At 45.4% G+C, this 23,904-nt stretch overlaps 1 protein-coding gene across 9 annotated transcripts in view; it reads left to right on the top strand.

Annotated features, from left to right (window-relative positions):
- Positions 1 to 23,904, top strand: part of UBR5 (ubiquitin protein ligase E3 component n-recognin 5) — a 2,447,509-nt gene that overhangs the window by 554,936 nt on the left and 1,868,669 nt on the right. For all 9 annotated transcript variants that reach the window (XM_069621460.1, XM_069621458.1, XM_069621459.1 and 6 more), the window contains one exon: positions 12,421 to 12,530. In XM_069621460.1, coding sequence (XP_069477561.1) covers positions 12,421 to 12,530 — 110 coding nt within the window. The remainder of the gene's footprint in view (positions 1 to 12,420; positions 12,531 to 23,904) is intronic.

The following is a 23,904-nucleotide window of genomic DNA, read 5'->3' as shown; positions in this document are numbered from 1 at the left end:
CTCAGGAAGGACAAGTTCAAGATGGTTACTCTCTCTCAAGTCCTCCAGGCCCTTCAGCTTCAGGACTGGTTGGTGTCTCTCGACCTCAAGGATGCTTACTTCCATGTGCCGATCCATCCCAAGCACAAGAAGTGCCTGAGGTTCGCTGTTGGCGACTTGCACTTTGTTTCGGGTCCTGCCGTTCGGATTGACCTCCGCCCCGAGGGTTTTCACCAAGCTCATGGTGGTGGTGGCAGCGCATCTCAGGCAAGGGGGATTCACGTCTACCCCTACCTGGACGATTGGTTGATCAGGGGAGCTCTCCCGAGCAAGTCCTGGATCATCTGTCCGTCACCTGCCACTCCCTTCACAGACTGGGCTTCTCCCTCAATTTAAAGAAGTCCCATTTGACGCCAACACAGCGGCTCCAGTACATCAGAGCAGTGCTCAACACTTCCCTGGGGCAGCGTTTTCCTCCCCAGGTGAGGGCTCTTCACATTCAGCAGATGGTGCACAAGTTTCAGCATGCCCAGACGCTCCCACGAGTGGGAGTTGGCTCAGGAGATTCTCCTGGAGATCTTCGCCCTTTGGGGGACCCCTCAAGTGGATCTCTTCGCCTCCAGTGTCATCCGGAAGTGCGAGAGGTTCTGCTCGCGGGAATTTCCTCCAAAAGGAGCCTTAGGAGACGCGTTTGTGGTGGAGTGGTCATTCCCGCTGCTGTACGCGTTTCCTCCAGTCCCAGTCATCCTGCAAGTGCTGCGGAGGTTACGGAAGTTCGGTTCCCGGATGATCCTTATTGCTCCGGCGTGGGCTCGGAGGACGTGGTACCCGGACCTTCTCGACTTGTCCATCTTCCCTCCACGTCGTCTTCCCTACCGAGACGATCTGCTCTCACGGGAGGGGGGTCAGGTTCTCCATCCAGAGGTCAGATCCCTCAACCTTCACGCTTGGCTTCTGAAAGGTTGAGGTATAAGGATTGGGACCTCCCTGAAGACGTGATGGAGGTGTTGCTCTCGGCCCGACAGCCAGCAACAAAGTCTCTGTACTGTTGCCGTAAGTTCTGCGACTGGTGCAGAGTTCAGAATGTGGATCCTTTTGCATGTGACATCCCCATGGTTCTGTCCTTTTTACTTTCTTTGGCCCACAGGGGCTTGCAAGTGGGTACCATTAAAGGTTACCTGGCAGCGCTGTCCATCTTTAAGCGCTCCTCTGAAGAGTGTTCCTACTTTAAAATCCCTTTAATTTCACAGATTCTGAAAGGGCTCACTAATGTGTTCCCTCAGTCACCTTTCCTGGTGCCCGGTTGGGATTTAAACCTTGTTCTTAAGTTTCTTATGGGTGCTTCGTTTGAGCCTTTGCATTCTTGCCCTTTTGAGGCTGTTAACTCTGAAAACTGTGTTTTTAGTTGCGGTTACTTCCGCTCGCAGAGTGAGTGAGTTGCAGGCACTTTCAGTTAAGCCACCCTTGACTGTATTTCACAAGGACAAGGGTTGTCCTTAGTGTTCGTCCTTCTTTTCTTCCGAAGGTGGTTTCGGAATTTCATTTGGCCCAGAAGGTTGTTCTTCTGGCATTCTATCCTCCTCCGCATCCTGGTAAGGAAGAGGAGAGGCTCCATAGGCTTTATCCTAGGAGAGCTTTAAGCTTTTATGTTTCACGCATGTCCAGTGTCAGAGTGGACGATCAACTCTTTATTGGTTACGCTGGAAAGCGTTTGGGACAGGCTGTGACGAAACAGACTTAGTCTCGCTGGATTATTTTGGCCATCTCGGAGTGTTACCGCTTCGCGGGTAAAGACCCACCGGCTGGCTTGCGGGCCCCTTCTACCAGGGGTATGGCGGCATCTACTGCCCTGCAGAGGGGTGTTGCTATTCGCAACATCTGTGATGCAGCCACCTGGGCTTCAGTACATACATTTTTACGGCACTATTCCCTCGATTCCATCCGAGGACAGGATCTGGCCTTTGGCAAGGCGGTCCTATGCTCTGCTATTTGAATGGCAATTCTAAATTTTGATTCTAAATTCTTATCCTCCTCCTTGCTCTGGTACTGCTTTGGGAGTCTGTCATAGATATGGAATACGTCGGAGGACCCAATCCCCTCGAAGAACAAGTTACTTTCTTACCTGGTAACGTTCTTTCGATGGGATGGTCCTACGACGTATTCCATATCGCTCCCTCCCTGCCTTCCCCGCTGCAGAATTTCTTTTGCGATTGCAGTTTACGTTCCGCAAGGCTTTGTGTCTGACTGGCAGTTGACTAATGTCACACGTTCTGGTGGAAATAACTACAACTGAGGCTACGGGCGTCGTGCGTCCTACTTATCACATCGGATGACGTCAGACGTCAAAGGAGGTCCTCGACACGGCGCATCGACGTCATCGACGCAGGACACAGACGCCAAAAAAAGTTTCCGAAGCAGCACAGCTGTGGTGATTACATGTCATAGATATGGAATACGTCGTCGGACCATCCCATCGAAAGAACGTTACCAGGTAAGAAAATAACTTGTTCTACTCACTAAGGAGTCGAGTCACATCAATTACACCTGACTCGGTGAGGGAATACCAGGTAATTGACCCTGACCCAACTTTAGTAATTTTTGAGGAGGTGGCAGTGGTGGAATCTGCACCTTTGGTGGCAGAGATGTCTTGTAACCAGGAGATGGACCCGACCAGAAATGTGGGATATCCCGCATTACTGTTTATTGCCAATGAAAAAAGGAGAAACGTGAACACCTAGAAAACATAACCCCGATTGCTGCCCAATAAATCACTGACTTCTTCCCCAAATATGGAGCTAGTGCAGAGGTTGTGCACATTCCAACTATTTTAAAGACAACCATAGAGGAAGGTTCAAATGACAAGCATCTTGGCCGCAACTGAGAATCTATTGTCACACAGGGTGTTGGGTGATTTGAATGAGGACTTAACCCATCCAGTCCATTTGTTTGACGCCTCAATATCTGCCAATCAAGGTGATCTACAAACAGGAACCCAACCCTGCTCACAGAGCTATCTAGTGACGGCATTACATCTATGTCCACTTGGATGGAGCACAGCAGATCTGGAATGCACCATACTCAAGATATGGATGAAAAAAATAAAGTTAACCTCACCCTCTCTCGGCTCTAAAATCAGTTTTGAGCGCTTTTGTTGACCTTTATGAAAACATCAAGAATGAAGTGCAGGCCCATACTTTGATGTTGAGTGAATTGGGTATAAAGATTGAGGACAGACACATTTGGTGCTTGAACAGTGGAGATGAGGTTGTGACTGTACTCAAACAGCCTAGGGTTGCTTTGGAAACGGTGACCTTGATCTCTCCAGCTGCAGCGTAAAGTACAAGTGCAGCGATCCCGGCCATTCAATCTCATTGTGGGGAATTGCAACAAAATAAATGTCCCAGGGAAGGTAGCAGAAAGTGAGTGGTATAAGCGCAACCTCTGACACTACACCTATTCCAATGACTAAACCAGTTATGGCATCTGAGAGTGGAGGGGTGCGGTAAACGGGCAAGAAAGTCCAAGAAAAAAGGGAAAGCTCGTCAGAGTTCCCGTGAATTCTTGCAACTTGTGCATATTATAGAAGAAGAGGAGGCTGTTAGGCAAGATTGTATGTAGTGACCCTATGGGAGACTATACCAGCCTTGTCCTCTTGACAATAGGTAACCCATTCTTTAGGATAGGCCTGTACTACACAAGTTGGTAGAGTGACTGTTGGGCAAAGTTTGTTTGCAGTGCCCTCTGGGAACACTACTAACAACTCTTGACTGCAAGTATAGGAAACCCAACCTTTGGTATAAACTTGTACTACACAGTTTTTGTAGCGTGTTGAGCAGCCAGGCTTATCTGAAGAGGGGACAATGTGAGCTGTAGAAGTGCAACAGAGATTCACAGTGACGGGTATTCAAGAAACACTTATACTCAAGGCTTCTTATTAAAATATTTATTAATTTAACAGTTTAAAAATAAGCTTTCTTTAGAAAGGGCAATATGCAACAATTAAAAATACCTTCAGTTTCAGTTACGTAAGTAGATACCCTTTTGGGATCTCACACACACTCACACACTCACTCTTTTGAGGGACAGATAAACACGTCAGAGGGTAAGAAGAGTCTTCAGTGAGCCAGGACAGCCATTATCAATTGAGCAAAGTCTAGGGCAGCTGAGGCACCTCTTGAAGATAGCACAAGTCTTGCACAATGTTAAAAAAACGTTTGTGGTAAAAAGAATCACTGTTGGGCCACAAGCTGGGAGGATTCTTAAGGATAAAATTAAACTTGATGCACACCAGTTATCAGCCCGTTCTGTAGGTATTGTTGGTTGGAAACTGAATCTTTGAGGCATATGTTCGATTGTTGGACCACTGCTGGGGTGTGTGAAAGGGGCAGATCTTCCATTGGGTGAGCTGAGTAACTCACCTGGGTTTCTGGACAAGTGGAGTCTTGCAGCGATGCCCAAGAGATCCTGGAGAAATCCTGCCCAGCTCTGAAGACCGTGGAAGACTCGTGGACTGTCCTCAGAAGCCTGGTGACCAACTTTTGCTGCAGTCCCGGTGGAGCCCTGTCTGGCTGATGATCTTCAGTATGCCTTTGGTGGTACTTTGTTCGACTGTCAGGTCCTGTCTTGAATCTTCTGGCAGGAGTGATGCTGGCCCACCAGACCCCCAAAGTATGCCTGCTCAATAATCTCTTAGTAGATAAAACTACCAAGCTGGCAAACCCCAGGGGAAAGGGGAATATGGAGAAAATAACTGCAGATCTTCACTGGCTCCCAAATAGTTAGACACTGCTAGATATTTTACTTCTCTTGAACTGGATGGATGGAAGTTTCATCAGTATGAAGTGTCTGTGAAAATCTAAACACATAAATACATAAATTAATATAACTCTTTTCTATATATTTACTACTTCTATTGCTATTATTATAACCTATAATCTTATACCTGCTGCCTATGCTCGATTGCTGATAGGCATCAGTATTCGAGATATTCTTCTTTATTTCTTCTAAGTAATATGTAATTCAAGTTTTCAAGAATAAAATAATTTTGGTTATTTCTTTTAGCTTAATATGTAGCAGAAAATCTGAATAGAATTTGCTTGTAGATATAAATTCATTAAACCTTCTGAAGAATGTTTTGCTTATAATTGAAGTCACTTGTAGTCTCCACTTTATTTTTATTTTCAGATGAACAAAAAATATGGAATAAATATTTGGTCTAGTATGTTCCATAAGTCACAAAAATATTAAAGCTCAACTGATATATGGCTTCAACTTTCTTACTTGTGATTCTCATTTGAAGGAAAAAATGTTTATAATATATCCTTGTTTAATTCTGAAGAATTCCGAAGCTCTAAGTATGAGTTTGATGACTTGACGATGACTTGACGCTCTGGAAACAAAATATCAGCTGACCAGATGAACCTGACGCTACGCGCAACCAGAACGAAAGTGGAAAAAATAAAGACGCAAAGCGAAAATAACCGCGCTTACGGAAATAGATATACTAGTTTTTTTTAAACTCAGCTCAAAGAAAAGCGCACACAAAAAATGCCGACACTCCGACACAGCGCCACCAGAAACGCTAGTACGCAGTACGCCTAACGAGGAAATGAATAACTCAAGAATTTGAACGCACACAACTCACGCAAGCAGGTCCTTTCCTCAAAATATAACGTATTAATAAAACGAAAGAAACGGAGAGCCTGCAATCGAAACTAATTCTAAAATATTAAAGTAAAATCTAAAGCTGATCTTATTCACAAATAACTATATTAAATAACTAGATACCAAACCAGCATCTTTCAATAATATTTCACACAAACATCCGCGAGTGAAAAATAAAACGTATATTAGTTTCTTCTATCTCAATAACACGTGCAGGTTAACACAGATAAAGTTCTTTTTAAATTTGCAGAAAAAAATAGTTTCTTAGTTCTTTAAAAAATAACTTCTTCTTGAGTTAAAATCAAAAGTATTTGCATTTCACATTAAAACTTAACTTGCTTCATCTGTATGTAGTCCTTGAAGAAATAATGATGACTTCTTAAATGAATTTACTGTAGTAACTCTTCTCTCTAGATTTTCTTCACATGACAAATTACTAAATATTCTTATACTAAAATATCATAGACCTATGAAAACTGCAACCTTCCTCAATGGAAACTGGAATGAAAGACAGTTTAGAATCTTAGTGAAAGTTCCAAACTACCTCACAGCACTTCTCCTCCAATCACTGTTGTTGAACTGAACCTCCATCTTGGCTTGGGGAAATAGGCGCTTCCTGAATAGTTGATCATCATTAAGGAAACTTATATAGATTGTAACATGTTTAATTCAGAACCAACACTCAAACATCACTCAAACATTACTCCTACATATATATGTGATGATAATCTCCTAAATATAAGTTTTCTAGAGTAATGTTTCTTTGAAAATCTGGAAATGTTCCATGGGATCCTGACATCGACCCCTGGAGTGGTGGGACTAACCATTCCTGAGGTTTGCTTGGTGCCCAGCCATTTTAATTCTTCAGAAGCATTACTGGAACCATCCTGCGGACTAACCAACTCCAGTTTGGGCTACCCGTGGTAGAGGTGCTGTGGTTCTGTGTGGTGCTGTGGTTCTGTGGTTAGGCTCAGAACTTTAGGGACATCTCCACCACCGCCCCGCCCCCGCCCGGCTTGTGCTACAAGAGCGAAAACTCAAAGGTGGGTAACCAGGTGATGGAGAGCTCAGAGGATTTGTTTAAAGGGCAAAACAATTTGCACTTGACTGTGGACTAATGCAACCCTACGAGATGTTGGGTCTCCCCTGCGTAATTCTGCCATATCCAGCTACAACGTGACCCGAAATAGGAGGCAGAGTGTGACCGTGACAGCTTTGTCCCTTTGTGTCTCTGTGCACAAGTGACAATTGCTGAAACCGGCCTCCCTGCATCTGGTCCACACTGGCAGGAGTGCTGCATCCTTGTGAGTTTGTCATTGACTGAAACAGGTAGCACCAGCTTCTGTCTCCAACCCAGACAGCTCTTACACCTGCAACTCCTGGGCTTTGGCGACCAGAACCAATGACGGGAAAACCAACCTCTGACTACAATATGAAGACCTGCCAAGTCTGAAGAGAAACCGTAGGAGCGGGTTGAGTTACAGCAGTACTTGCCTTCACTCCTATCTCACCTATAAAAGTTATGAACACTTAAGTTTTACCTTTGTTTGGCTTTGGCAAAACATGTTGCTGAAAGCCCTCTGACAGCTGGGAACGGTTTTGTCTGCTAGGATACATCCTTACCTGCACTTTTGGAACCTTTCTCCCACCCACAAGACCTGCCTCCTAACTTTTTCCCAGCTCCCAAAACTTCTTGGAACTTGGTCAACATTTAGGGCACAAGGCCCCAGTCAAGTAAGGGTTGGACAAGGATTGGACTTCTAAAGTTAGGGTTGTATTCTTGTGGATTGCTATTGCAAATGTAATCATTAGCTTTTCTTTCAGTATTGTGGGGTTGGGGTATTGTGGTTTTATTTCACTGGCTACATGTATTTTATTATGAGTGTTGTGTGATGTCACTTGCTTATTGTCATTTTTATGATCTGTTTGCCCATAAATGTAGTTTTTCTAGAACTACTTATCTAAGTGTAATCCTTGATTACTTACCTTGTGGGCATTTTACCAGGCTCACCCCTTCCTGAGACAGCCTTGACTGCTCTCCATGTTACCTTGATTGGTTTTGCTACAGTTCCCAGAGTTGTCCCTGTTCACTAACTAGGTTTGCCTCATGAACATCTGTCCACCAGGTCGCAGTGTTGAAATTTTGTTTAAGGGCATGCTCTAAATTTAAATTGGAAGCAGTTTTTCTAAGCAAAATGGTTCTGTCTCTTCACCGGGATGCCCATAGAGTATTGAGGAGAGGGGATTATAGACTAGAAGTACTTCAGTGAGTAACCTTCTATTTCTGCATTTTTGTCTGGAACTTCGGTGGTCGCAAGCCAGTCCTAGAAGTCACTTTCCTTCCAGGTTTCATCTTCCCAGCATCAAGGGATCCGGTGCTGGAAGACAGTTTTTGTTCGCGACTGGAGCGATGCCTGCTGTCGCCCGTGTGCGATGACTGTCGCTGGAACCAGCCAGCCCTCATCTGGTAGTGTCCTGAAGAGCCCTGCATCGGTGCCTGCTGCATTTCCTCTTCGGAAAGGGTTGCACTCCGCTCCTGGATCCGACTGTAATGTTCCTTGCACCCTCAGCTCCTGCGCATCTTCTACTGGATCCAGCAGTGGGAAATCATACCTCCATTAACTCCCAGTAGACCTCCTAGTCACTTTGGAACATCGGAATAATGGTTGTGATTAATCGCTATACTTGCAGCTGCCCCCATCTCCTCCATTCTAAAATGTTGTGAAGAACTTTGATTTATTTAATTCCTTTGCTTTTTAACCATTTAATTAAAAAGCTGTTCTAAAAGATAGAAAAAGTACCTTAACTGTAAAAGCCTTGTAGTCTTCTGGAATTTTCTTTACCACCCTAAAATCATTTTCTAATTGTGTCCCCCCCTCCTAAAGGAACTGACTTTTTGGACTCCAGGACACTCAAGTTGGTGATTGGATTTATAAAGTTTAAAGCCTTCTATTCTGTAAACAGGTTTTCCTATTGCATAACTACTTGGCTTCGTTTTAGGTGAATTGTGTTCATTTCTGTAACCAAAGGTGAATGTATATATGTTTTACATTTAGTGTTGTGTGATAACTGTTATATTCATTTTTTTTTTGTTGGTTTTTGGCCTTTTGTAAATATAGTGTTTTTGTACTTGCCTGTCTAAGAATCATTGTGTATTTCACTGTGCGGACTCATTGTTGACCCTTGATCTCCCACACCTTTCCTGAGACTAAGCCTTGACCACTCTCCACGCTTGTCTTGATTTGGATTTGGCTAACCAGGGTTCACTATAACCAGGGTAGCCTCCTGAAATCTGTCCACCAGGCCAGATTTGAGGAATCTATTTGATCAGTTATTTACCCAATCAAAATGAGTATTCATTTTTTCAACCTGGAAAGGATGAAAGGCTGATAAAACGACCTGAACTATCAGCCTTCAGGAATTATCATTGCTTTGAGCAGGTGAGTTGAGCTAAAAATGTTTTTTAAAAAAGCTCCACTTACACCAGAATCAGCCAGGATACCACAACGTAGGCAAATATGCTGGGGTCTCCTTTGAAATCGATGGAGGGAATGTTGCAAAAAGAAAAGGTCATTTACACTTGCCCTTAAATTTGCCAGGTGGCTGCATGGGCCTCTTTACATATATTTACAACTATTTTTCACTGGCTAGTGAGGATGTGAGTGAGTAGTTGTCAGTGTTGCACAATGTCCTGTTCTGAATGGGGCAATACGAGGAAGACTGGTCATAAAAACCTACCTGGATCCGCTGACATCACTTACTGCTCTAAAGATCCCCAAGCAGCTGTTATGTCACCTGCTTCTGATTTGCTCTGTACCACGTAGTGGCAATCTGAAAATGTTCAGGCCAGCCTGCATTCGTTATTTTAAAGATCTGTCGGAAGAATAATCTTATCTTTTCCTCCTCTATAAGACTGAGCATTTCTCATATAACAGAGGTTCTACTTCCGGACAGCAAAGGCCTATATTCCCAGATGGCTAGTTTCTTGCAAGCTGGAGAGCACTTCCAATGCAGCATGCCCCAAGCTCCTCCCATCAAGATAATCATGGCATCCTCTGCTGCGTTAATTATGCCCTCCTGATATAATTGATCAGCTAAATTAGGTACTAATTACGCTATTTGCGAATACCAATGCTAACCACCGTCTATAGTCTTTGGATCGGTATGATAAAGATTATATTGGTCTGAAGAGTTGTTCGGTAAGATTACCTCCATCAACTTTTTGCTTCGACTGGGTAACTATTTTACCTTGTCCCTAGGTGAAGGGGAATCTGTATGCCCCTCTCACCTAGTATTTTACTCTTCTTATGGTTGACCTTTGTATTTCTCTTAGTGTATGGTTGAAGTTATAGTTGCCTACAACTTTTGGGCTCCCCTGTTAATTTCTCTTTAAGGTACTTGGGTGAGCTACTGTTCCCGTAGTAAAGGTAGAGTTTCATTGTCTTTACATTTTGTATAGTGAGCCAGCACCCACACCTTTTGTTAAGTGCTGGGGGGATACAATGTATCCCTTTCTTACTTTCCTTGTAACATTTTGTTACAATTGCGAGTTTACATGAATGGCTGGTGGCAGTGGTTTTACCTTCATGACATTTAGTTTGTATTACTTGCAGACTGTTAATTCAGCCTCGAATGCACAAAAGGGCCACCATTTTTCTAAAATGGTGGGTTCCTTCTGTGCTTTTTTCTCCATTAGTTGTGTGCTTGCTGTTTCTGAGGTCTTACCCTGCCATTCTAGGCAGGGACGACCTCAGTGGAATTTGTCTTCGGCGAGAATCCTTTGGTTTCCCCGTCCAGGCTCCAGAGTGTCTGGAAAGGCAGGAAGCGAGGGAGGAGTCAAACTCCACATCCCTATGTCTTTCACCTTGCCTGAAGGGAACCAACTCCATAGGGGGTGAGGGTGCTGGCTGTCCCGACTGGACAGCCAGACCGCTCCTTGCTGTAAAATGCAGGGAGTGAATGCAGAGGTTGTGCTGTAGATCCTGATAAAAACTCTGAACTTGGATGCTGCTGACAAGTCTACCACTGGACCGGAATCCGAAGAGGAAGCTTTCCGGTGTTTCTTGTGATTGGAGTCCTCTCATCCAGTTCACCCAGGCCCACTGCTGGAATCCTTCTAGGTTGCCTTCTCGCAAGTCCCTGGACGCTAACTAATTTTACAGTTAAATACTGGTTTGAAGAGACTTCCTCAGGAACTCCGACTTTCCCTGCAACTGAACCTCATCTCATCCTGTCTGCAGCTGACACATAGACCACTAGGATCCCTCTTCTGCCGCTGAGAGAACTCCTGCAATAGACGAGGGAAGGACTGTATACAAAAAGAATTCGTTCTTGAAGTATAGCAAGCGGTTTAAAAGTTACTTACTTGTGAAAGGGTTGGTTGGTAACTGTTCCTCTGAGATTGAGCAGTTAAACATCTTACCTTGAATGTGCTTTGCCATTCTTAAAGGTTTATGTAAGGTTATTTTACTCATCTGCGAATTGTGTCCCTCTATTCCCAAAAGTAATGCTGTTGGCTTCACCAAACTATTTCTTTCAGAAAATAAGTGTTTGTTTACCAACTGGGTCTTGCTTCCCCTAACTTGCTGTATAGTTGGTTTAGAAGAAGTGTCCCTTAAATCTAACTTGCCTTGAATAGCAGTGTGCAATTCATAAGTGTATTGTGGGTTTTACTAACCTGGGTCTGCCTTGTGCCATCCTAAAAAAGGTAGTTATTGCTTCCCATAGTCTGTGTTCCACTGACCTGAAAAGTAACTGTAATTGTATATTACACTAAACGTCTTACTCAACTGGTATAACTGAGGTTATCCTGAAGGTAGTGTAAGGTTTATACTGTTACATGAATTTGTGTTCCACTATTCAGAAATGTATCCTGGTAACAGGGTTAGGGTTTTAAGCGATTCCTTAACTGAGTGGCACTGCTTGACTGACTGGGTCTACTACCATTGACTTAGTGTAAAGTAATCTAAAAGTAACTTGTGGTTTTACTCCTCATGAATAGGTGTCCTATACTAAATGTGTTTTATAAGGTCTGACTTCCCGAGAAATACTGTTTGGTTTTTATAATTGTGTTTATAAAAAATGTGAGTACTTATTTACCCAAGATTCACCTTGGCCTACTAGTTTTGAAATAAAGCATTTATTTTTACAATAAAAAGTGTTCAGTGTTTATTTGGACCATATGTATGCTACAATTTCTTTGTACCAAGCTACAGCCCTCTCTCCTTCCTAAGATGAGCCTGACTGCTCTGTCTACGCTACCAAACACTCGGGTGGTACAGCCTTATACTAAGAATGGAGTTTTGGACTGTCTGTTGTATGGTTTTACTAAGCCCTTAGGTGGACTTCAGACAATCTGTTCTAACAAGAGCATATTGAAACTTCATCATTTTCTTCAGTTGTATTTTATGATTTTTAATTGAATCTATTATTTTTAGTACTGGTGTGCAAGTACAAGCTATGGACTATCGAGACTCTTGTGCAGCAACTTCTTTCTCCCAAAGGTCTTGCAATCAAAACTTCTGCCTATAATATTGCAAGAGAGCATGACAGAGGTACAGATATCCAGTGGGGTGGAGTCTGTAGCAGTACATGTGCCATGTGCCTGTTCATATTGGAGGGATTATGCAGTGTGATCTGGCTGCATAGAAAAGCTGCTCATGGATGATATTGGTTAATGCTTTCCCCACATTTTCACTTGTAAATCTCCCAAATCGACACATTTAGAGATAGTGTTTCAGTACTGTTTGTGTTTTAATGCAAATGTTTACTATTTAGGCTGGAATGCAAGCAAGAACCAGTTAAAACAGAAATGGGCCCTCCACCTTCCCCAGCTTCAACCTGCAGTGATGCTTCCTCAATTGCAAGCAGTGCATCAATGCCATATAGTAAGTACAACAAAACAAAATACCACACCGTAAATTGGCCCTATACTGTCCATTGTTTTATTCAACATCCCTTAATTCGCTAATTCTTCAGTCTCTGTTTATCTATTCCTGTTTCTTATTTTGGATAGCCATGTTGTGCAATACGATTTTGTCAGTGATTGGACGCACCTAATCAAAACCTTCCTTCCTTCAAGGGGGTTGGGGGAGTAATATTTTAAGCAGTCATAAATGATACAATTGTGTTTTCAGGAAGAAATTTCCTCAGGCCTGTGTTCAAGACCCCTAGCTAACCACCCCGCTTTAAGCAACACTGCCATACTTTTGGAGAGTCCCGAGCACACGTGGGCTAGTTGTGGCCAAGTGTTAGACTTGTTCATTAGAGCTCTGTGCTCAGGTTGTCCTAAGGACCCCAAACATAACAGGTTTTTCCTCCACTCCACCTGACACTCCTAATGGTAAACGTGTCAGAGCAGATGGGACAATACTCTTGGGTGGGAGCACTGTATTCAAAGGAACAGTGTTAACATGTTATACTGTCATTAATTGAAGTCTACTCAATATATTTGGAAAACATATTTTTATCTAACTGTGCAGGAAAAATGGTAAAACCCAAATTACGAGAGTAATTGTTAAATGTGCACATCCATTGTTGGGTCTCCATTTGCTTTCTTTGGTAGTCCGCTAGACATTAGGCTGACATTTTGGTGTTGACTCACTTTTGCTCTCATGAATGCCTTTTCCTCCGAGGACTCCTGGCAACCTGCAAATACATTTTGGTATTATGCCCTGAGTAGCCAATATAGTTACCAGGGAAGAAATGTTCCCCATGTTGCATAGGTGAGCTCCCACTCAGAAACCATTTGGGTCGTAGGCCGCTGTTATCTGTGTAAATGTTCATGCCAGTGTAGCCACTGAAACCCTGAGCAATTTGACTGGCAAGTCATGTGACCTGGCCATTTTTGTTTTAGGCATTCTTTGAGGTTTTCACTGTGGGAAGGGACATTATGGCGGTACTGCCAGTTTAGATGAATTTTCAGGCCAACATATTATGGTGAATAGGGAGACACTAGCCAAGACCAAATAAGGCAAGGTAGCAGAGCACCAAGTCCTAGTCTCATGAGGCCTGTGAGAGTGGTCTAGAGCTACAATGAGTCCACACAGAACAGCAATGATTCAAGTTAGACCGGTAAGTACACAAATATAGAATGGTTTATAAGGTCTTTAAAATGCACACTAATCAAGTAAAACCTCTAGTAAAATACAGTCACACACTTACTATAAAACAGATTTGAGGCTTGTGGATCTGCTTGGAATTGCATGCTTTGCTTAGGCCGACATCTAGTGGAGTATTACAGATGACGTTTTCAAAGTTAAAGGGATGTCGACTGGGCGTGTTTGTAATCTTATCCCTAGTGTGACGCTGGCTGTACCCATGATCCCTCATGGGTCGAGGTCGCTCAGATTATTTCTTTTCCATCATTGTAGTTAGACGTGTTCTCGCATAGTCCTATAGCTACTGTTAACAATATTTCGACGTTTACTGCACAACTAAACATCTCGACAGAAGAACTCCACTGCTGAACCAGACAATCGTTACGGCAAATGGCTTCGTCCTAGGTCTGGCTTTGGCCTAGCCGTAAGGAGAGTGGGGCACTGATTCCTTTCTTACAAAGAATGTATACCTCCATTTCTTACACTTATCGCTTCTGTCTTGCTTCCCTTGATATTCACATACACCATGGAGCGAACTCTGTTTAAATTCTGTTTTAAGTATAGCAAGAAATATCCGTGGAAGAACCACGGCCTCCCTCGATCAACAAGAGACCTGTTGCGCATCCTGTAAACATTTTAAGCCTAAAACCATAAAGGTGCGTCAAACGAAGCGTTGGGCGGCACGTGCTATGATGGCAGAGTAGAAACCGCTGCAGGTCTGAGTCTGATCCTGAAGGCCAGGGCAGCGAAGGCTCTGGTTCGGATCCTGAAGACAGTCGCAGTGTGCTTCTATGCGGAGAGCCTCTGACGATAAGGACGCACATGCACGCATGCCCAAACACATAACCCCAGGCTGCTCTTCGAAAGGAATGCTCGAAAGAAGGCCTCACGCTGGCAGAAGGCACTTTGCGGCCTACTGACCAAGCGCTGGAAAAGTCTGCTGCAGTTCAGCAACCCAGTCTACTGCAAGGCAATAAAGAACAATTGGTGGCTAGTGGCGTGCCTAAAACTCACTGGAAGAATGATTTGATGGAATTTAAACATCCGTCGAAAAAGCAAAAAGGTCACATCTCGACAGAAAAACACTGCAAAATGTTACTTGCCAATAAACCTCACACTCTTGCTGCCTCTGAAGAGGTACACCGGTATGAAGAGGCCCATTCCCCAAAATCTCTTCACAAGAAGAAAAGGCCAAGGGAATACCCAGAGGCAATTGTGTTTCCCTTTAGCAGAAGCATCTAAGACAGACTTGGACAAAAGAATGCTTAGAGGAAACAATGGACAAAGTTTCTAATTTGTTGATTTTAATGAACACGTTTCCCATTCGCCAGAAACTGAGCTTCAAATGTCTGAACCCTTAGAGACCGGTCAGCCACGGCGCCCTTTGTTAGTACAGTTTTTCTGAAGTACAACTAAGGGTTTAGTAAAACCATTCAACTGAGGCAGTACACTCCACTCTTAGTATAGGGCTTCTCTAGTCAAGGCGAATTCAGAGCTTCTGCACTGAAGCAGGGCTTCACCAGGCAAACCAACAGTCCAGGAGGTGCAGCAGGCGTCTATTCCAAGTTCCTCTACTAATTCCTTCGTCCATTGGTCGACTCTGCCTTCCAAGCAAAAGACCTTGTCTTTATGCAGGTTTCGCCCATTCATCCGCAGCCTAGCTGTCACAGCAGGGTGGCTGTCCTCCTAGGACAGCCATCCAATCAGCTTCGGGTGAATTCTTGTAACCAAGGAGACTAAGTACATGGAGTTTCGAGCACCTCCCTCACTTCCTACCCTGCTAGACACGCTCGAGCCAGAGGCGGGCTTCACTAGTGAATTACGGCCAAAGACAAAATGAACAAAGGGACCAAACCTTGTTTGACGCACAGAGTAAATCTCAAGAAGGACCTTTCCAACAAGAAATGGCAAAAAAGAAGACTGGGGGCCATTTTGACAAAATAGGCACCCATGGGTGCTTTGCTGCAATTACAGCCCGCTGTAGAAACACTCAATGGTAGTAAACAGTAAACCACTGCCACCAGCCATTAATTGTAGAAAGGTTAACATAAAAATGTTACATGAGAAACTAGACAAAGGGGATACGAAGTAACCCTCCAGGACCCTATTGTAAGATACAAAAAAGCAAAGAACACGGCATGATAACCTGTTAAGTGGTTATTAACTACTTTGAGAGTTCACAGCCATCTGATTTTTGCTCACTTTACTTTTCACAGATGGGAAATATCCATTTGCATATCAGTCTTTGTCCCGCCCACATGGGCAGTCCAGCACCGAAATGCTATGGCAATTCCTCTTTGAACAAGAGTACCAACAGCAATCTCATACACGTGTTTCAGCCTTGTTGGGCCTCATCAGTGAGGTGACGCTGTGCCTCTCTGAGCACAGTGAGCAGGGAGTCCATGTCTGGTTGCCCCCAGGTAACTTAAGGTGACCAACCCCAAGTCCCTTCCAAAAATACAAAAAAGGTAGCAGGTTCCCCTCTCTCGAAAGAACACAGCATGATAACCTGTTCAGTGGTTATTAACCACTTTGAGTGTTCACAGCCATCTGCTTTTTACTCACTGTACCTTTCACAGATGGGGAAATATCCATTTGCAGATCATTCTTTGTCCCGCCCACATGGGCAGTCCAGCACCGAAATTAGCAAAAGCGTGTGCTGCAAACTCTCCTCTCTGAACAGGTTATCATGCCATGTTTCTGGAGAGGAGTGCCTGCTACCTTTTTTGCCCTATTGTAAGATAGTGTGTGGTGGGTCTAGAAAGTTACAAAATGAAAGCAGTCAATTTCACTTCAGTGGTCTTGGAAACAGTAGTTTAACCAAGAGAAGGTATTTAAACCTTTGGCAAATCTGAAAGACTTCCCTGTGCCACTGCACTGAAGGTGCTGTGTGTCACAATGTAAAAAGATTATTCCTGTGTGCATAGGCAAGATTGTATGCAATACCCTCTGGGTGCACTACAACAACCCTGGCCACCTGGCAATAGAAAGCCAAACTTTGGTATATCTCTGTACTACACAGGTTGGCAGCATGTTGAGCAGCCAGGCTTATCACAAGAGGGGTCAATGTGGGCTGTAGGGGAGATGCACAGAGATTCAGTGACGAGTCTTCAAATAAACACTTGCACACAAGGTTTCTTGAATAAACAAAGGTATTTATCAGTGAGGTAGAATAAGACTTCTTCAGAAGGGAGCAATATAAAAGCAACACTCTACACTATAAAACTACACACACTGTTTCTAAATCAGTAAAAAGCCTTTTGGGATGGTTCAGTCGCAACCCACACCCTCGGGTGACTTCAATAGCTAGGGTGCTGGGGACATTAATATCTTACCGTTTGCATTTAGAATACTCTTGGAACTTGGTCAAAGGGAAAGGTTATTAGAACAAACAAGAGACCACAAATATTAAGCAGGCAAATACTTTTGGATCCCCCCCTAAGAGTCATTCAGTATAACAGGTTAAGCCAAAGTCGATGGGCAAAAGTCTTATGAGCTGAAGCACCTCTGGTAGGTAAGTAGAACAGTCTTTGCACAATGTTTTAGAAGTCTTTGAAGAAAAGAAAAATCAATGCAGGGCCACGAGCGGTTTAGTCTTGTGAGTAGTAGAAGATGCAAGCAACTCTACAGTAAGAGTTACGTTCTTTCAGACAGTAACTTTGTATTGAAGAAAAAGTGCAGCAGATGACTCCTGTGCAGCTCTGCAGATCTCACTGTTCCTGGTCCTCAGTCGTGGGGACAAGAGGGAGGACTTCTGGGCACTCTGGGACGATTACCGCTCGCAACCGTGTAACAGCCCCTCCCGACTACCGCAAATAGCGCCACTGCGGTTTCTGGCTGTCGAGATAGACTTTCCTTGCTTCTGGGGTCCCGCACTCTGTTGAGGGGGTGGGGGGGAGCAGGCCCGGTAATTCCTGCTTCCTGGGAGGCTGGAGGATCTTCCTGGAGCTCTTGGCCAACTTAAAAGCAATGCACACAATCCGGTGTTCCTCTCCCTGGCCTTTTGATTTCCAGCAGCAACTCTTTGGAAATGCAACCAGCTCTGACAGAATGTCCAGGTGGCTTACTTTGGAGTTGATTGGTCCCATCAACTCGAAGGGAGAAGTCGCCCTTGTAGGGGCTTCTCTGTTGATACAAATTTTCAGCACAGCAGCAGGGCTTCACCGGGCAAGGCAACGGTCCAGGAGTTGCTGCAGGCATCCACTTCAAATTCTTCTTCGGTTCCTTCGTCCAGTGGTCGGCTCTGCCTTCCAAGCCAAAAGCCTCGCCTTTTTATTCAGTACTCTCCTATACATTCCAGCCCAGCTGTCAGTCACCCAGCAGGGTGGCTGTCCTTGCCGGACAGTCAGCCGGCCAATCACTACAGAGTGCATTTGGGTCTTCTAGTAGACTAAGCACATGGTGTTTCGGGCACCTCCCCCCACCAGACATCCTGGAGCCAGAGGCGGGCTTCACTTGTGAATCCCGCCAAAGGCAAAGCGAAGAAAGGGACCAAACCTTGTTTGTTGCGTACAGTAAATCTCAAGAAGGACCTTTCCACAAAGAAATGGCGAAAAAAGACTGGTGCCGTTTTGGCAAAAATGGCAACCTTGGTTGCTTTATTGCAGCTGCGATCGCAGCCCGCGGTAAATGCTGACCACAGTAGTTAAAAGTAAACCATTGCCACCAGCCATTCATTGAGGAACGGGTAACATAAATGTTACATGACAAGCTAGACAAAGGGAATACTAAGTAACCCCTCCAGCACCCTATTGTAAGATGGTGTGTGCTGGGTCTAGAAAGTTACAAATGTTAGTACAGACAATTTCACTTTACTGCTCTGGTAAACAGTAGTTCATCCCAGAGAAGGTATTTAAACCTTTTGGAAATCTGGAACACTTCCCTGTGTAACTGCACTGAAGGTGCTGTGTGACGCAATGTAAAAGAGGATGCTTAGGGAGTTTGTCAGACTCCATAACAAAAAGAAACAGAGTTCAGTAATCACATTAAAATACATGAGTGGGGGGAAAAAGGGTCTCACACTCTCCAGATTTAAAAAAATCAAGTCCTCAAAATCCAGCAAAGTTGCTGGGGGTCTCTTAGGTGGATGGAATTAGCACATTTCTGAGAATTCTCCCTAACAGTAGCGTAGACAGAGCAGCCAGGCTTATCTTAGGAGGCAGAGAGAGCTGTAGATTCAGTACAAATGTAATTGTAATACAAATGGCCCAAAGAAACACTACGTATTGTAAACAAATAAATGGTTTATTTTAATACATGGAGGCCAGATAAATCTTGGGGGAAATGGGTACTATCACATCATAAATAACCACAATTAGAAAAATACAACACTATGCTTGGAGGTGCACAGACCAAAGCATAGAACCTTATTTGAGACACTGAACGTTAATTATAGCGAAGTCAAAACCAATAGTTAATTTTAGATTACTTTAAGTAATACTAGGGTAGTAGACCATATCAGTTGTACCTTGACACTAATATCAACTGGACAATATACGTTCTCCTCTAAACCAATCTTCGCTCTGGGTCATACTCCCCCCAGCTAATGACTGCCCTCTCCCTAAGCCCCTGCTCTGGCAGTCATCTTCAGATATTTACTGCACGTTCACGTGTTTGGAATACTCATGTTTTGCTCCATGAGCTTGTCTAAGTTTTTGTGCTTTTCGATAACAAGTTCTATTTTTGGTCAGTAGAGCCTTTGTGCTCTGTCGCTCCTTTGACCGGCAAGTGGGGGGTCTGTTTGTCAGCGTCTTTCAACACCCCTCAAGGGCTAGAATCGTCGAAGTTTCATCAAAGATTCCAGAAGGCCATTGGGCCTAGACCACACGCCGGGCCATGTCATTCGAGAAGGAGTGAGACACCCTCTTCAAAAACTGCTCCAGCTGCGGATTGAGAAACTGGTTTGTAGAGGACAAATACCTCCAGTGCCTCGCTCCATCAGGACCACAGGGAATCGGATTGTGAAATCTGCCTTGGATTTTCCAAGCCAAACCATCAAGGATAGTCACAGTAGGTTGGCGGTGTGGCTCAACACCAAGGCCTCTACCATGTGCGGCAAGCAGGGGCATGCCTCACCCAGGACTGACCGACCGGTCCTAGGAGCGGGCTTCAAAGACCTTTGAGGGCACTCCATCCGTGGGGGCCCATGAAAAGGCCAAGCACTGCAAGTCCATTTCCATAAGGATTTCCGTGTAAGCGGGTCCCACCATCGTCTGGGTGCACTCATCTTCACTGTCTGCCTCGATCTCCAGTCATCGTTCCATCTCCTCCTCGAAGAGGAAATCGGCTAACCCAAGGAAGCTGCGGGAGAAGCCGGAGAAGACCAAGGCGCAGGGAAAGGTGTCCGACCTGCCCCTGAAGGCCCAGGCGAATTCCTTCTAGACGATCAAGCTGTTGGCAGCTACCGTCTGAAAGGCAAAGGGGGCTGACCTGGTCCTAGCGGTGCCCAGACTATCCCTCCCCCTGAGGCGGCAGGCCTTGGCCAAGCTGGCAGAGAAGACGCCAGAGAAGAGGATGCCAACCCTAAGCCCGGGACCGACCCCTCTGTATGCAAAAAAAAGTACGGTGGGCGGGGGCGCGGGGGTGGGTGGGTGGGTTTGGGGGCGTCTGGCAAAGAGGCCTCAATCGTTCTCCAGGGTTCGGATGTTTCTTCCTCGGATGAGGAGGTCCGGTTCTGTAGGCCATGGGGAATGACGAAAACAACGCTGAGGGGGACGACGGCAGAAATGCCGACTACTAGGGCGCTGGGCCCAACAAGCCTACTATTCCTCCCCCCCACCCCCAACACACCTCCAGGGGACGTATTGCTGGACAACCTTTTGACCCTCTACACCCTGGTGTCGGAAATCCTGAAGAGGATGCCGAAGACACCCCCTGCCCCGGCGACACCGGGCCAGTCCCCGGTGAAAAAGAGGCGACTGCACCCTACACCGCTGCATCAACCTCCACACATGCCCTCCCCCCTCGCCTCCCTAGGGATACAGGGACAGAGAGGACGACTATGAACACTGACGACAACAGCTGAATTTCTCTGCCACCGAGGGCTTGTCCTTCGGTCGAAGTGGGGTTGTTCCATGCCATGGTATCCAGAGCGTCTGAGCTCTTCCAGCTGACGCCAGAAGAGAACAAGACGAAAGGTTTCCTTTACCAACGGCATGAGGCCAAAATGAAGACTGTTCTGGCAGACGTTTAGGACGAAGGCCTGGCATTGATGAAAAATCCAGCCTCTGCCCCAGCGAAGAGGGATAGGCTGGAGATAAAGCAATGGGTGCCGGAGCTGCTCCAAAGTGCCTACGTTCGAAGCCTTTTCCGGACCCTGTGGTTGTGGCGGCAGCAAGAAAAAGGTCCTCTAACCCCTAGTCTTCAGCCTGTGTTCCTCCAGACAGCGAAGGGAAGAAGTTGGATGCCATGGGTAGGAAAGTGATCTACTCGGCGGCGGCGACAGTCAAGGCAGCTAACACTTGCAATCCTGGCCAGATACGACCGGAGCTGTGGTAAAGATGGTCCTGCTGCTGGAGTTTCTGCCCAACAAGCGGGTCGAGGCGCTGGAGATCCTCCAGGAGGGCGAGGTGATATCTGACCATGCCATCACTGTGGCCCTGGACTCACGGACATAGGGTTCTGACCGATGGGTAACCGTGTCTGCCTCCTTCGTCGTATCTAGTTGAAAGCCACCAACTTCCCCCAGCAGGTCCAGACGAGGGTGCTCGACATGCCCTTCGACTGGGACATCCTCTTTGGGAAGGCCTTCAATGAATCGTTGCAGGCCATTAAGACCGAGACGGCCCGTGGCCTGGGCACGCTTCAGCAACATTGTCCTTCCTTTCATGCCTCAGGAGGGAAATCCGGCAGATCTTCGAAGGGCTTTGGCGGTGTATCCTCTTCGTACCACCAACTCTCAAGATCCATGACCCAGGAAGCCTACAGGGGCTTTTCCGCGGCTTTCAGTGGAGGTGGCCAATGTCGTCGTCGCTCCCAAGGCAGTAATCAGGCTCTGAAGCAAGATTGAACTGGCCACGATGTAAGGCCCTAACCCATGCACCCCGGTGGGAGGATGGCACTGACCGATTGGTGCTGGATGCTGCTCTTGGATAAACTGTTTCAAAGAGTACTAAAGTGAAATTAACTTTACTTTTTTCTTTTGTAGACCCAGCACACACGATCATAGAGTGCTGGAGGGGTTACTTAGTTTCCCCTTTGTCTACTTTTCATGTAACATGTGTGGTACCCTTTCTACAATTAATGGCTGGTGGCAGTAGTTTTAGTTTCCTATCCATTGTGTGTTTTTACTGCAGGCTGACTCCTCAGCTGCAGTATTACACCCATGGGTGCCCATTTTGTCAAAATGGCCCTGGTCTTCTTTTTTTGCCATTTCTTATTGGAAAGGTCCTTCTTGAGATTTACTCTGCGCGCCAAACCAGGTTTGGTCCCTTAGTTGATTTTGTCTTTGGCGGGATTCACTGTGAATCTGTGTAAGAACCCTACAGCTGCAATGTGACCCCTCTTAAGCCTGGCTGTTCAGTCACTCTTCCAACATGTGTAGTACATGCTTATACCAAAGGTTGGAATAACTATTGCCAAGAGGTCACGGCTGGTGCAGTCACCCACAGGGTACTGCATACAATCTTGTCTAACATGGGCACTTTTCCCAACCACCCCAACAGAAGCGTCCCTGGACCATCTGGTGTACTGACAACCTCTGTTTTGGGCTACTGTGCCAGAAGTGTCACTGTTCTGTTTATGCCCGGAACTTATGTAGTCGCCAGCCTTCCTGCCAAGTTTGTGGCGCAGTATCCAGGGATCCTGTTCTGGAGGGCTTCCTTTGTTTGCAACTGGAGGGACGACAACAGTCTCACCTCTGTGCGATGACTGTCTCTGAGAACTCTTCAAACAAGCAGGGATGGGAGCAGCACTTGGGAACTTGGGAGCGCTGCAAGCATCTGCGATCGTGAAACCCTTTTCACTGGCGTTACTAGCACTCCATTAGATGCTTGCTCCTTTGTGAGCAAGCAACTCCAAGTCCATTTCTGTATGAAATCAGAGGCACTCCAACTCCACCGACGTAGCCAGTGAATAGCCTTGACGAAGGATAATGCATCTGAAATGCATTGGGATTTTTAACACATTGGCACAGGCTGCCGTAAAGTGGCTAAACTTGGTTTATATAAATACAGGGTTGTTCTCTGCCTCATGCATTGTTTTGTGTTTTTCTTATGAATTGAAAGCATTACCTGAAAATCTCAGCCACACCTTAACCAAACGTTATTCTAGCAATTACGCTATGCCAAGGGTGTGCAGCCCTCACCGCTGTCTTTTCTATCCAAGGTCCACAGTTTTGCCACTAGTCTTAATGCCCTGCGCAGAGGCATTTTTTTTAGGGTTTAGGGCACCCCAAGGTTCTATACTAGACAACCAAAACTAAAACTAACTGTCCAAACTAAACTCATCCAGCTGTGCCCACTCTCCGTGACTTGTCGCTGAAACCTGCCATCACCCGTCTGGTAGTGTCCAGAAGAGCCCTGCATCGGTGCCTACTGCATTTCTTTTCTGGAAGGACCCAACCAGAAAAGTCCTTGCACCTGCAGCTCCTGGGCTTCTTCCATTTGATCCAGCGGTGGGAAAACCTACCTCCAGCGGAATAGGACGAAAAGTGCATATAAAATTTACCGACCCCACCAAAAGACCTAAAACGCACTCCACGAAAAGTTCTAACTACCAAAACTTTTCGTGGTATGTGTTCAGGTGTTTTGGTGGGATCGGTATGAAATAATTTTAAAAGTCTGTGGGGGCTTGCTGGGGACAACTCGGAGCTCTCCCAAAAGAACATAAAAAAAAAACGGCTGCAGGGGTGTCCCCCACAACATCCAGCTCACTAATACTACACAGTATAGTGTGCGGGAGAAATGTACAAACATTTTGTTTGCATTTCCCATGCGAACATTTCTGTCGCAGGAAATGCAGCTGCGGTAATATCCTTATGAGAACCCGAGCACCTTTTTCTGGACTTCTGGACCTTTTTTCTTTCAACCCTGAATGAGTGGAGCCTTTTTCCACACATTCATTCTTGTGGGCTCTGTCTTTTGTAACTCTATTCTTTGTATTCTACCTGTACTATGGAGTCGGTCTGCTGCATAGCTCTTAAAGGCATCTGTGTTTTTATTAC

Source organism: Ambystoma mexicanum, chromosome 5q (genome assembly GCF_040938575.1).
Source record: "Ambystoma mexicanum isolate Mex_15411 chromosome 5q, UKY_AmexF1_1, whole genome shotgun sequence".
In the NCBI taxonomy this organism is placed as follows: domain Eukaryota; kingdom Metazoa; phylum Chordata; class Amphibia; order Caudata; family Ambystomatidae; genus Ambystoma; species Ambystoma mexicanum.
Note: the sequence above shows the minus strand (reverse complement) of the source record. Positions and strands in the feature narration are given on the sequence as shown.